At 49.4% G+C, this 15,106-nt stretch overlaps 1 protein-coding gene across 1 annotated transcript; it reads left to right on the top strand.

The window, feature by feature from the left end:
• Positions 1-2,659: 2,659 nt before the first annotated feature.
• On the top strand, positions 2,660-8,882 carry sox10 (SRY-box transcription factor 10). The gene is given in 5 exon segments (XM_056604920.1): positions 2,660-2,798; positions 4,883-5,789; positions 7,138-7,391; positions 7,994-8,385; positions 8,388-8,882. Coding segments are annotated over 4 exon segments (1,479 nt in total). The 5' UTR covers positions 2,660-2,798; positions 4,883-5,355; the 3' UTR covers positions 8,787-8,882.
• Positions 8,883-15,106: the final 6,224 nt, after the last annotated feature.

The following is a 15,106-nucleotide window of genomic DNA, read 5'->3' as shown; positions in this document are numbered from 1 at the left end:
TATTTTTAAGATAGGCTACCAGTTATACTATTCTTTATTATTAAATAGTATTACTTATATTATTATTAAATAATAACCTTAAATAGTGGTAGTAAAGCAGAAAAATAGGTTAAAGGGAAATAATTATTGTTATGAAATTCAATCATTGGGCCTAACAATAATTTGGATGTTGTTATTTTGTTACTTTCCCCATTCATTGCATTGGCCTGTGGGTTTTAAAGTTGGGCAAAATGTCTTGAGTATGTTGTTAAACCTTTGTCATTCAAATCAGAAAAGGTGAAAAAATAACGAATTAAAGAACGGCTATTATTGAGCTAACGCTAGTCTCGGTATTTATCAGCCTACTTTGAAACCGTCCAAATGTACCATCCTTAGCTCACTAATAATGATGATAATCATAATAATAATCTCATGCGATATGAAATTATAACTGAGTCACACATAATTAAAGGCGAACGCCCATTCCCCCCAAACGAACTCCATCCCTAGGCGCCACCCGCTGACGCAGACAAAGTCAATCCCCAAAACACCTGCAGCTCGTCTCCTCGGACCCGGGTCTACCTGGTCACGGGTCCGGGTCTACCTCGTCACGGGTCCAAGGGCCTCAGCGGACCCGGGTCCACCTCGACACTGACCCGGGTCTACCTCGTCACGGGTCCAGGGGCCTCCGCGCCAGAGAGCCAAACGGATTTTCTCTCTTTCAGTCTCTTTCTCCCTCTCCCCCCGTTTTGGGTGCTTGACCAATTCTATAAATCTCCAATTTTCGACGCGAAGGGACCCCGCAGAGCGACCGCTACCGCTACCGACACGTCCCGTTTCGGGTCCCACATTACGCACCAGAATCGGACCGAACCAAACACGACCGCAGATCCACACGCAGATCCACAGAAATCCCCTGGATGCACGCGGATGTGGAGACGCGGACAAAGAGTGGCAGTAAAGCGCACTCCCCCGTTCCCTTTTCACGGTCTTTTCTTTTTTATAAACACACTAACACACACAACTGGTTTTTGTTCCTCTCTCTCTCTTTTTTTTTCTCCATTTAAGGGGGTAATTGAAGGGGGTGCTTGTTTGATCACATGGTCACAATTCACCTGAGATAAAACAAAGGGCGCAAAGACGGCCGAGGAGGCAGAGACGCACAGAGGGCCCTCTCTCATGGCTCTGGTTCCCTTATCACAGCTCTCACATTCATGGCGCACTGGGGAGGAGAGAGAGAGAGAGAGAGAGGGAGAGAGAGAGAGAGAGCGAGGGGGTTTTGGATCGAGAATTGGGCTGGGCAGTGTTGTGGGGGGGGGGGGGGGGGGAAGGGGGGGAGGGCAGTGTGTCGCGGTCGTGACGATACAAGGGGTCATTGTTTGCCGGGGCTGAAGCGTTGGTTGGTGCGTAACGGGTGCGTTACGCTTCTCCAGCGCGTCTCCCCGTTCCGTCCTTCCGTGTATTCCGTAGTCATGTTGGACTGAGAAGTGACGCCACGAGAAGAACTAACCGGGTTTCAGGGCCTTCCGTTTATGGTACCCTCCGGACCCGCAGGTTCGCCTCAGAGAGCTGGACCTGGGCTTTGAGGAGACTCTGCTGGAGGTCAGAGGCGCCCACGGCCGGGAGTCAGGCCCCTCTGTCTCCTCAAACCCCGGGTACCACATCTCACCGGGTCTGAAGGGTACCAACCCCGGAAGGCCCTCCCTGATCTCTACAGGGTGATGACACGACCGATCTCATTCGTTCTTAACCGAAAAGTTAAAATAAATATGATGATATGAAAACCAATAGGTCAAATATCACATTATGATTATAAGGATTATTGGGCGCTATATTTATGTGAAGGGCTAAGGGCTGAGTGTGCGTCTGTATATTTGCGTGTCAGTGGGTCTGGGTGAGGTGTGCGTCCCCAAACGTCACCCCGATCTTCCCAAGAGGAGGCCGTTCATTCACGTTTGATGAGTTTATAGGTTTCAGCATCTCGCCCCTAATAAACGCTCTCAGTAAACAGACCCACGGTAATAAACTATAATATTAAACTCTCTGGCGACATTATAGGCCTTTACTCAGCAGCCCCGAATCCGCTGTTCCGATGGCTCTCAGGCTCACGGACTATAAAAGCTAAATAATGTCTATAATGACTAAGACAAAGGTGAAATAATCACTTTCTATAGTGACATGGAAAGTATGATTGATTCGAAGTTGATGATTAGATGTGAGATGGAAAGACTCTTAATAGTATTCCATTTTTTACTTTTTGAGTGTTTAATATTCTAATATTTAATATGCATATATATTTGATATTTAACGTTTTATATTTTGACCTCCTAATTGTTCAGATGCTTTGGCAATGTTAACGGTTGCTTCTGATGCCAATAAAGCTTTTTTGAATTGAATTGAACTGAGGGAGAGAGAGAGAGAGAGAGGGAGAGAGGGAGAGAGAGAGAGAGAGAGAGAGAGAGAGAGAGAGAGAGAGAGAGAGAGAGAGAGAGAGAGAGAGAGAGAGAGAGAGAGAGAGAGAGAGAGAGGGTCGTTCCGCCCAACTGAAACCCTAGTAAATACCCCCCCCCCCCCCACCCGCCGCTCTCTCTCTCTCTCAGCCCTCCTCTCTCGCTGTTCCTTTAAGAACATTTTTCTTTTTCTCTCCCCTTTTTTTTCTTCCTGCGCGCGAACACAACGGAGCCTTTAAGGCCCTGAGACACAGAGCGGCCATTCATAGATGGAGCGCGCGAGCGAGGCGGCTGCGGACAGAGACGCTGGAACCCCGGACACTCACGGACCCTCGCGCTCGGCGGGCGACCTCCTCCTCCATCACTGAAGTAAGAGCGAGACGCAAGATCTCAACTTCTACTCCTCCACCTTCTCCTCCTCCTACTCCTCCACCTTTTCCTCCCCGGCGCTCCGCAGCGCTCTGCGTCTCTGCGGGGTGCCAGGGATTCATTCTTAATTTATTTTTATTTTCTGATTATTATTGTTGTGGATAATTAGTGTCTTATGTTGTCCCCTGAAGTCATATTCTAGGCATGATGGTTCAGTTTCTACCGAACGGTGAATTATACGCACCGTGTTTCTTGGCACTGATGCATCATGCACCTGTTCTGATTATTATCCTTAAACTGTACAATTCTTTACAATTGAGTTTATTTTATTTTAGAACATTTATTGATTTCATTTTTGCTCAGTGGCTAATGAATTAATCAGTCACGGGTTAATGAGATTAAGATAAACCGGCTAAGATTCAGGGGTTGAACTTGGCTTATGGGTTGAAAAGAATGCGTGTCGAGATATAAAAAAAGAAAAAATATGCAAATAACCTGTACAATTTTTTTTAACGAATTACTAAAACATAAGAAACCTGTGAACAACTCGGATGGCCTCGTCCACCGCAGTCATCCACCCTGTTTTTGCATTAAATTAAACACTTTAAGTTTAACATGTAAATGTGTACTACTAGCACCTTGGATTTTAAATTGGGACTGCATAGTTCCACAAGTAAAATACAGAAAAGCAATTAATCAAATAATGCTGCAATGTCTTTTTACAATCAGGCGAATTAAGGCCAAGTAATTGTTAAGCCAAGCGATGGGAGTTCTGGTTCCCGTAGACCATTCGGGCTAGATTCACACTAATTGATTTCCCCCTAGAAAAAATATATTATTGGATACTTCTGAACGAGACAACAAACTAACAGCAAATCAAAATAAATGTCAGTTTCTTGTTAGATCTGTTTCGGACACACCGTTATTATTATAATTATAATTATTATCATTATTATTATTATTATTATTATTATTAACATCGAAATAAAAATATAAAGGCTACATATAGGCCATGACCTACTTGAATGTCATACGGATATTGTGCGGGTTAGAAGCCCTATCGAAGACTGTACTTTGGTTGTAGTGTCTATGTTGTATGCTAATATTAAAGGTGAATGCTATTTATATGCATATGGATTAGCTATCAAATAGATGCATATCGAACCGATACGATACCAATTTGCGGTAATCTGCCCCTTGATGAAAGGTGAAGATCTGAGGCTCCAGGGGGCTAGCTTCTGATTAGGAGGTTGCAGCTATTAGACAGATGGCCAGGCTAAGTGCTGGTCGAGAAACGCTACCATTGCCCACCAACGCTCAATGTTAATTAAAAAGCAACGGGCTATGACGCCTGTTCCGATCATATTACCTTTAAACCTCCTGTAGAGCGAAAGGGTCACGTGGGAGACTGGGAACGGAGACTATCTTATCAACACTGCCCACCATATCCTTTTGTGATAAACGGGCCAACACCTTTTCAATATTCCACTGTGGTCAAGTGATTCTGACACCGATAAGTTATGTCGCTCGCTCGTATAAACCTCACGCCAGGGCGCAACTCTAACTGCCAAACAACGCAACGTGCTGTTGGCTGAAACACTCTGCCCCTTTACCTTAACAAACACACCGTGTATAATCCACACACACGCACACAGACGCACACACAGGGTTTATGTTTCCAGCGGCAGACAGTATTTATCCAAGACGGGCAGAGCATAAATCGCAGGTCTGTGCTGATATTATTTCAACACGGCCTCTCCAGGGAGCTTGGAATAACTGCCAAACCAACAGTAGCTTGTTAGCGAGTCAGACCTGGCCCTCGGAGCGACAGCTGGCTCGGCGGAGGCCTACATTAAGAGCAGTCTGTGATATATGTTTGTGTGCAGACGGTTGCCACTTCGTTTAATGTGTGCCTATAAGTTGGGGGCGCAGAGAGGCGTCGCGCGCCAACCCCTTCCAGCGTTGATTCCATCAGGATTGCGATTGAAGCATATGGCCCCAACTTCAGCTAAAGCCACTTTTCCTTCTTAATGTGCTTGCATTGCTATTGTCATATAGTGCTCATGTGCCGTTTCTACTTTCAGGGTTTGGTGACGGAAAAAACGACAACAAAAAACCGAAATCCTGAGCAGAATCACCACAAAGGAAAGGAGGGAAGGTTGAAACAAGGAGAGACGTGGGGGCATAAAGGCCGACTGGCACAAGAGGCTCGTAGCAGGCTGGTAAACTGGGGTCCAAGGTACGCACCGAGCGTATGATACCAACAACACGGATGGAAAGAACTTTAATGTGGAATCCTAATCGAGTTTTAGAGCGAAGACTGAGAGTAGAGACTGACTGGCACTTTATATTATAAAGCCTAGCTTCGGGAGCAGTAAGAGACACACCCAAGAGAGGCAAAGATAGCTTAGCGTTAGCTCCTGACTTCCACAACATTTCAGCCCTTTGAGTCAGAGAGACAACCCCTCGGAGCGAACCTTTGCTAGGCATAGGAGTAGAACTAGAGTTCAGCATACAGATTCAATCACTCACAGCTACCAGCGGGCGCACCCTGACCATGTCGGGAGAGGACCAGAGTCTGTCCGACGTGGACTTGAGTCCGGGGGTCTCGGATGACAGCCACTCCCTGTCACCGGGTCATTCCTCCGGCCCCACGGGCCGGGCCGACTCGCCGCTGCCGGGCCAGCAGTCCCTCCTGGGCGGTCTGGGCGACGCCACCGCCGAGGGCCGGGCGGCCATGAAATCGGACGAGGAGGACGACCGCTTCCCCATCGGCATCCGGGAGGCGGTGAGCCAGGTGCTGAACGGCTACGACTGGACGCTGGTGCCGATGCCGGTCCGCGTCAACAGCGGGAACAAGGGCAAGCCGCACGTGAAGAGGCCCATGAACGCCTTCATGGTGTGGGCGCAGGCGGCCCGGAGGAAGCTGGCCGACCAGTACCCCCACCTGCACAACGCCGAGCTTAGCAAGACCCTGGGGAAGCTGTGGAGGTGAGACCGGCCGCACCTGCCTCATGCGCACCTGGACGGCCCATCCAGGTGCAATCTCTTCATGCATGAGTCGATTGAAGTATAGGCCACTATGATGTACTGATTGATAATGACTAACCCTTCATTCGTCTTTGCTTCACTTCCTCCCGCCCTCCCTCCCTACGGAGCGTAATTGACCGGCTGTGAATATTCAAGCCATCCAATAGGCCTAAAATTAAACTAGCTAACTATGACCTGTGTTTAATCTTTATTCAGGTCAACAACATAATGCCATCAAGCGTATTAGCCTGAAAACCTGTCAATACGGGCAACTTCCAAGGACACACATTTGTTGCACAGAGAGCCTGCTGTTTGTCCAAGTGAGACATTTGCTAAGGTCACATGTCCCTCAGCAGCTCCTTAAAGATTTTTTTAGACCCCCCCTCCACCACAACCACCCCCCCCCTTGCCCCGAGCACTGCTTTACAACACAGATTATAGTGCTGTGAAACTGACACAATGTGCTTCCATTCACGAGCTCTTGCAGACCGTGAAATTATCGACACTCAAGGACATCATAAAGCCAATTCTTTAACTATCATCTTTGCCTCAAGCTGAGACGATTCAGTGATCCATTAGAAATTTGGGATGTCTCTCCGAGCTTTTAATGGTGCAGCACTCTTTTGAATCTGAAGGAGATAGAACTCCAACTCTGTCCATAACTTGCCGTGATCGCTCTCCCGTCAGCCAATCGCAAGATGTCAGACATGGTTCTGAATGCATTCATTAGATATGACTCGACCCCAGGCTGCGCAGTGATTGGTTAATTGGTCCACAGCCGTGATCCGGGAGGGGTCAGGCAGTTCTCAGGCCCTCCCGGGTCCCCTTGTCTGTGGACAGACTGGGAGGTTTGGCTCCTTTGCCTAATCACATTATGGACCAGCTGGTTAGGATCTCATGGAAGGGGGTAACCTTTGATTTGGTCCCACAATCCTAAGTCTAGTCTACTCCTAACTCTTCCCCTGAGCTCCAGCACTTCACTCTAACCCCTGAATTGAAGGTGTCACAAGATGTATTTTTCACAAGCTTACATACAAATTCGACATAATGGCCATAAATGCCTAAATTACATACATTTCATGTACAATTATATAGCAACCTAAAGACATGCACACTTGATTCAGTGTAAAAAGTGCGGAAGATAAGATGTTCTCAAAAGCCTGAGGGGAAAAACATCACTAACCACAAAGTCACTAATAAGTCGGTTTCAAAATGGCCGGTAATGGCCGTAAATCAATCCTCCCCCACTTGGCATGGAGTGCAATCGTTGACCTGTGCCTCCATCCGTCTGTCCTTCTGTCCGTCCCAGGCTCCTGAACGAGAACGACAAGCGGCCGTTCATCGAGGAGGCGGAGCGGCTCCGCAAGCAGCACAAGAAGGACTACCCGGAGTACAAGTACCAGCCCCGCCGCCGCAAGAACGGCAAGCCCGGCACCGGCTCGGGCAGCGAGGCCGACGGCCACTCGGAGGGCGAGGGCCCCCACTACAAGGGCCTCCACCTGGACGTCACTCACAGCGGGGCCCGCTCCCCGCTGACCGACGGACACCACCCCCACGCCGCAGGTGGGCTTCGCCTTCTCCTCGATCCATGAGCATCGCTGTGAATCGCCTCTCTCTCTCTCTCTCGCGCGCTCTCACACTCTCTCTCACTCGCCCACTCGCGCTCTCTCTCTCCCTCTCTCTCCCTCTTTCTCCCTCTCTCTCCCTCATCGCCCATCGAGGTGTGGTTCTCTGCACCCCAACCCCGACACTCAGACATCCGTGATGGGGTGGGGGTGTTGGATGAGGATGTGTGAAGGCTAGGGTTACATACAGCCACGCTGCGTTGGGACGACCAGCATGGCTGTGTGTGAACCAGACCAGGAAATAGGAAAAGAAGATGGACGGATGGGTAGGAGGGACTGACAGAAGGGTGACTGATCAAGTAGATGGGATGGAGGGGAAGGATGATGGCTAGTAGGGGTTTGCTGGATGGATCGAAGTATGGTAGATACCGAGCTGTACGGATAGGTACATTTAATGGTGGATGTCTGGCTTCGTGGATGAACGGGCGTTGGATGGATGGATGGACTGGTGCGGAAGGTTTGATTAAGTGTGTTGATAACTGACCCACGCCCGGTGAAGCCTTATTTTGACGACCACCTGAATGTGTTCCCCTTTCTCAGGCCAGAGCCCCCCAACTCCTCCCACCACCCCCAAGACCGAACTGCATGCTGCGAAGGCCGGGGAGGGCAAGCGGGAGAGCGGCTCGACGTCGGGCTCCCGCGGCGGCGGTCTGGGGGCCGGAGCAGAGGGCCCAACGGGGGCTCCGGGCTCCGGGAAGCCCCACATCGACTTCGGCAACGTGGACATCGGGGAGATGAGCCACGAGGTGATGGCCAACATGGAGCCCTTCGACGTCAACGAGTTCGACCAGTACCTGCCCCCCAACGGGCACCCGGGGGCCGGCGGTCCCGCGGGGCCCGGGGCCTCCTCCTACCCCTACGGCATCTCCTCTGCACTGGCGGCGGCGAGCGGCCACGCGGCCGGCTGGCTGTCAAGCAGCAGCAGCAGCAGCAGCAGCCCCCGGCGCACCACGCCTCCCCGCTGACCTCCGACCCCTCCAAGACCCAGATCAAGAGCGAGGGGGCCTCCGTCGGCGGGGGCCACTTCTCCGAGGTGGCGTCGGCGGCGGGCTCCCACGTGACCTACACCTCGCTCAGCCTGCCGCACTACGGCTCCGCCTTCCCGTCGCTGGCATCGCGGGCGCAGTTCGCAGAGTACGCGGACCACCAGGCCCCGCCGGGCCCCTACTACGCCCACTCCAGCCAGCCCTCGGGGCTGTACTCGGCCTTCTCCTACATGGGGCCCTCCCAGAGGCCCCTGTTCACCGCCATCTCCGACCCGGGGAGCGTGCCCCAGTCGCACAGCCCCACCCACTGGGAGCAGCCCGTCTACACCACCCTGTCGCGGCCATGACAGAGACTCAACAGCGAGGGCCCGGACCGGCCTGGACCCGGGCCCCCGAGGGCCCACTACGGTCCACAGCAGGGGGAGTGGGCTGGCCCCGGGACGGTGCGGTGGGGAGACTGGAGGGGTGAGACCCTGGTCTTGCGTGGCCCAGGTGCGAAGGGGCCGCCGGGGCCCCACGATGGGCCAGGGGCCCGGGGCCACAGGAGCGTGGCGGGTTATCTGGGCTAACGTTGTAGGACGTGGCTTCAGGGTGAAACCGAGGGAGGCTGCCTCCTACTGGGGGAGACTGGCGTCCTGGGTAGGAGAGGTTGTCTCCTATTGGTCGACGGTTGGCATCCTAGTTAGAGAGTCTAGTCTCCTATTTATGAAGCTTGGTCTGCTCCATGGAGGAGGTTGTCTCCTAGTTATGAAGATTGTCTCCTAGTTATGAAGCTTGGCATCCATGGACCGTACCAAACCCTACGTAGGTAAAGGGATGGTGTCCAAGTTAGAAACAGCCAAACTCGTCGCATATCAGTGATGGAGTTTGAGTGCAAACAGTTGGCGATATGCCTACTCATCTCAGGCCGATTTAGCAAGATATTCAAACAGGACCAGTTTTTAAACAACATAATCCAAGAAGTTTGCTTTGTTTCTTGTTCAACACAACATCACATTCTGTTTGATTATAACTTCCACAAACAAAATAAATAGTAGTGTTCATGGAACATGTCATCAAAGCGTACCTGTGTAAAACAATGTGTATTCATTCTATTTGAAAAAATGTGATGCAACTATTATCAAATAACATGTTATACGACATGTTTATCCGTAAAAACTGGCTGAATGTGTGATATGTGTCTGATTATGTTCTTGTGATAACCAAAAATAACCAGACCAAACCTAAACGGTAATGAAGCTGATTATGCTGATTTTCTGCAGACGAGACATGTCGTAGAGTAGGACTTCTCTCTGCTCTGAGGGCACTGATGACCTTTGGATTTGATGTTTTTGTGAAGGACATTCATACGTTTTTATTGTTAAACAAACCTTTTCTGTCTCCTATTTCTTAAAAGTCACAATTCCCTGTTTTTTATGTTATAGTTGACTTTACCAACATTACTTTACTGGAGCACTGCTCTTGATTTACTCTTGCATGAAATCTAAACTGTGTATATATATATATATCACTATTCCATTTAAAAGCTAAAACTGTGGGATTTAAGTTGTTTTTGAGGCCTGATTTGAACAGTTGTTATGAGTCCCAAGAAAGCATCAAACACCGTTGCCAGAGATTGAGATAAACTCAACATATGATGTAAAAAAAGGATTTAAAAGGCGTTGTAGCTAAGATTTAAGCGCTATTGTTTGAGTGTACTTTGTTAGAAATGGCATAGCCATCCGTCAGCAGCAAGCGGGTGAAATGCACTGAGAATGACTGTCACTGCGTCTGCGTCTGTGTGTGGCAATTTAGATTTAAGTCCGCTCCCGGGTAATTTCTGGCGAATCAGGGCGTCTCCTCCCCGATTGTTTCAGGTCAACCATCTTTCCTGTCAATCAGGTGCATGAACTGTAATACTTCTCAACGCCAGCAAAACGTTGGGAGGAAGGGAGGCGATGGAAGGGATGTTCTTTGGATTGTTCAGCTTCGGAATATCGACCTACAAATCTCAAATCGTCCCTACAGCCGCTATAACTAAGAGCCAATAGGTGATAAACACATCTGAATTTGATCATTGTGTTCACCACCTCCTTTTTAGCGCAGACTTTAAACAGTTCTGTCCTTCTGGAAGGATATTCTTAGTGATGAAATGATTCATCCGTTCCATTACACAGATCTTTATCATGTGCTTAGCCATATATACTTGATGTACCTTCATGGTTCATTTGCTTGTGTGCTTTTTCCTTCCAACTTTATGCGTTAGCCGCCTGTAGGAAGTGTTTTGTGTTTATTCCATACATTAATTGCTATTTGTGTGAAGTGTGTACTATTGTAATTACTATGGCATGTATTATTATTTATACCTGCAGATAGATTGCTATTTATCTATTCTTCCATACAACACTGTTTTTGGACTTCAGATTTCACCCTTGGATACGTCCCCACTATTGTCTTACTGTTGCTAGCCCGATGCCACAGACCAACTGGTAGCCTAAATTAAGTAGCAGCGGCAACGCTCTAGCCATGTGATGATGGCTGCCGGCATCATGCTGTTTTACTCAATAAAAATGCTTTTCCAAACCAATGTCCCGGAGCCTTCTTGTGTAAGATCCAGTCTCCGTGCCCACTGGTCATGTGACGACGGCATTCACTCTCGATAAACAAGATGTCCAAAAATCCCAAAACGGCAAAGAAACAAATAAAGACTGGAAAATAAAAAGAGTGCACTCGTGGATTCCTGTGACTGGCTCCCTCCCTACTTCACATTCTACCCATAATCAGATTGGCTAAACGGGTCATTCAGTTTGGCAGGGGGCCAGCCGCCCTGAATCGGCCAGCCAGTGCTCTGGCCGCACTGGTTCGCTAACGGGGGGGGGTGGCGTGTTGTGGTGAAAGGCCGCTACTTTGCCCACGCATAAAAAAAACAACATAACGACCGTTTTGACATTCCCTTATACGTTCCATAGTGCGCAGTCTAAGCCGATCCGTTGGTCAGTGCGCTCGAACGTCTCAGAGCGTGCGTGTGACCGGTGGCACGTCTGCATGGGTGTGTGCGTGCGTGCGTGTGAGGAGGCGGTTGTGTGTGCCGAGGTTAAGCTTCCTAATTCTCCCGTTTTAATCGGCTGTGTGATACTTTGAAAAGACAAAGGGCGCCATTGAAAGGCCGCAAATGGTGTAGGGTGGGGGTGGGGGTGGGAGAGGAGGGGGTGGAGGATGGATGTGGTGGAGGGGGGGGGACCCCATTACAGCCCGGTCTGCAGCCTAGCACGGATACAAAGGAGGTCTCATACCCTGGGTTCAGACTCCTCCCTCTCCCCTTCCTCACGCACTCCTCACCCCCGCAGGCCATCGCATTGCTCACCCACTCCATCCTCCCTCACCCTCTCCTCCCTCCCTTACCCCCTACAGCCCAGTGCTCACCCACTCCTCCCGCCTCACCCCTGCAACCAGTGCAGTAAAACCCTCTCCTCTCCCTCCCCCCTTCAACCAGTGCAGTGTTAACCATCACTCCTCTCCTCACTCCCTCACCCCCGCAGTGAGAAGCCTCTCCTCTCCCTCACAGGCCAGTGCAGTGCTAGCCACCACCTCGCTCCCAACCTCCCCCTCCACTCCCCTCCACCACTGCTATGTTGCCCCCCCCCCCTCCTCCTCTCTCTCCCTCTCACCACCTCCTCCTCACCCCCTCACCGGTGAAGAGCTCCCCACCTCCTTGTCCTCTCAGGTTGAGGCTGTGAGGAGATAAATGCATGTCTTACGTAAGAAGGAGGCGTGACGAGGAGGCAAGGCGGGACTTACCCAGGAGCGCCGTACCAGTCCTGGGTGTGTTTATTGACCTTGCTGTGTTTGGGCAGTGGCCCAACAGAGCTTCCTGTGAGAGGGGAGGGCGGGGTCATCCCTGACCCACCTAGCGCCAGGCACTGAGGGGTAGTGGCCTGGTCTCGCGTTTCCATGGCGTTTCCATGAAAACGAGGCGGCAGGGCAAGCCAAACCGAAGGCCCTTTCGACTCCAGGCTCAGTGAAACAGTGGCTGAGTGAAACAACGCTCGGACAGGACAACTGTTGGGTCATCTGTTGCTGGGTAGTTTTAGAGGCTTTTTTTTTTACCTTTAACAAGACAGATCATTAAGATCAAGTACTTATTTACAGTGATGGCCTGACCAAAAACACAAGCTTCTTGGGGGGAAGAGGAAAGGGGCAGAGAGAAAGGATAGGTTAGAGAGGCAACAGCACACAAACACAGCTGTGCAGACATACAACAAGGCAGCAAAAGGGACCTGCAGGGTTAACATACAGCTACTCAGACATACAATGAGCACAAGCGAAGAACAGGACTACATAAACAAGGCAGAATAGCAAGAATACACTTATAGCAAAATAACAATTGTGAAAACATAAACATAAAAAGGATAAAAACAGGGTTAATAACAAGGATTGAATCATCATGAAGATCACAGGCCTGAGCCTTCAAGTCACAACTCAAAACTCACCTGTTCAAACTCGCACACAACATCTAACTGATCACTGTTTTGATTGTTTTTTTTGTTTCGTTTTGTCTTGTTTTTGTTTTATTTATTTCTTATTGCTTATGTTTATTTATTCCACAATGTCTTGTTTTTTAAAAATGTATGATGACTATATGCTCTGTAAGGTGACCTTGGGTGTTTTGAAAGGCGCATCTAAATTAAATGTATTATTATTATTATTATTATTAATATCAGCGGGTATGGGGAAGCAGATGGAGGGGAAGCAGTTGCAGGAATCTGTGAGATGGTGTCATTGAAGGCCGGAATGGAAATTAATTTGACCAGTTGGAGGTGTTTTTGTAGTGCATTCCAGTCAACGGCTGCAGCTGACTGGAATGAAGCAAGACCGAGTATGGATCTGGTTTTAGGGGTTATAAGCAGTATGTGGAGAGAGGACCGGTAGGGGGGTGTCCGTTGAAGGGGGTCTTAGATGAGAGTAGATGAGTGAGCCAGTGAATATGATGAATGTGAAGCGATGGCCAATTTACCAGAGAGCAGGGCTGGGTGTTGAGGGGGGCATTTGTAGCAAAACAGATAGCAGACTGATAGTGTGTCCAGTTTGGCAGAGTGATAGTGTATAGTTTGGCAGAGTGATAGAGTGTCCAGTTTGGCAGAGTGATAGTGTATAGTTTGGCAGAGTGATAGAGTGTCCAGTTTGGCAGAGTGATAGTGTATAGTTTGGCAGAGTGATAGAGTGTCCAGTTTGGCAGAGTGATAGAGTGTCCAGTTTGGCAGAGTGATAGTGTGTCCAGTTTGGCAGAGTGATAGAGTGTCCAGTTTGGCAGAGTGATAGAGTGTCCAGTTTGGCAGAGTGATAGAGTGTCCAGTTTGGCAGAGTGATTGAGTGTGTCCAGTTTGGCAGAGTGATAGTGTCCAGTTTGGCAGAGCGATAGTGTGTCCAGTTTGGCAGAGTGATAGTGTCCCCAGTTTGGCAGAGTGATAAGAGTGTGTCCAGTTTGGCAGAGTGATAGTGTCCAGTTTGGCAGAGTGATAGTGTCCAGTTTGGCAGAGCGATAGTGTCCAGTTTGGCAGAGCGATAGTGTCCAGTTTGGCAGAGTGATAGTGTCCAGTTTGGCAGAGTGATAGTGTCCAGTTTGGCAGAGTGATAGTGTCCAGTTTGGCAGAGTGATAGTGTCCAGTTTGGCAGAGTGATAAGAGTGTGTCCAGTTTGGCAGAGTGATAGTGTCCAGTTTGGCAGAGTGATAGTGTCCAGTTTGGCAGAGCGATAGTGTGTTTTGGTTTCTTTGCTAGGTATTGGCCTCTGAGAGGCCCTGGGTTATAGATTCAGTCCACCTTCTAGAATGTAGACCAACATCTGACCTCAAACTACACGCCAGAGAACCTAAACAGGTTCACTCTCAAGACCTATAGTGAGAAACTCCATAGCAGTGTGTCGAGTTAGCGAGGGTTATAGCGTAGTTCTGGTTGTTGCACTAGCATGGAGATGGCTGCAAGAAAACCCTCAAACTAAACGACGGTGAATCAAAGACATATTTTGTAACGTGGTTTACGTCAAGCCTATAAATTCTGTCATGTTTATCACACAGCTTACAAAACGGGATCTTGTTCAACTCAGTTGCTAGTGTTTGGGTTCGACTCGAAGTGATAGTGTATCACTTCGACTCGAAAACAGAATGTGCACAAACTCTGCTCAGCGTTGCATGTAACCAAGATGGAAAGTGTCATTGCATGTCAGAGAGAGATAGGTCAACCCACTACCAGGGGGAATAGCATTGAGACCAATAAAGATCATTTGATAAAGTCATGGACAATTAAGATAAACCCTGTCTCGCATAATTCACCCGTCTATTATAAGCACCCTTCTGAAGACAATGACGCTGTCAAGAGTCAGACAAGCGGTCGTGTGGAGGAGTTCTGGAGCGATCAGATGGAGGAGGGAGGGAAGGGGAGAAGGAGGAGCACCCGGAACCGGCCCCTGGGCTTGGGGCCGGGGATTCTGGCAGGAACATGCGTGGCCCTCCGCACCACATAAAAGGAGAACTGCAGGGCCCGGGGCCCGTCTCCGCACCAAATGGGTTCCCAGATCCAGACTAATAATAACTGCGGTCGCAGGAAAAACGCCCATCCCATGACAGAAAGGCGTTTGAGCATCGAGCGAGTGGTGCTTTTGTTTACTCTTCTCGGGCAAAAATGGATTTGGC

Source organism: Gadus chalcogrammus, chromosome 2 (genome assembly GCF_026213295.1).
Source record: "Gadus chalcogrammus isolate NIFS_2021 chromosome 2, NIFS_Gcha_1.0, whole genome shotgun sequence".
In the NCBI taxonomy this organism is placed as follows: Eukaryota; Metazoa; Chordata; class Actinopteri; order Gadiformes; family Gadidae; genus Gadus; species Gadus chalcogrammus.
The sequence above is the reverse complement of the archived record's forward strand: the minus strand, read 5'-3'. Positions and strand labels throughout refer to the sequence as shown.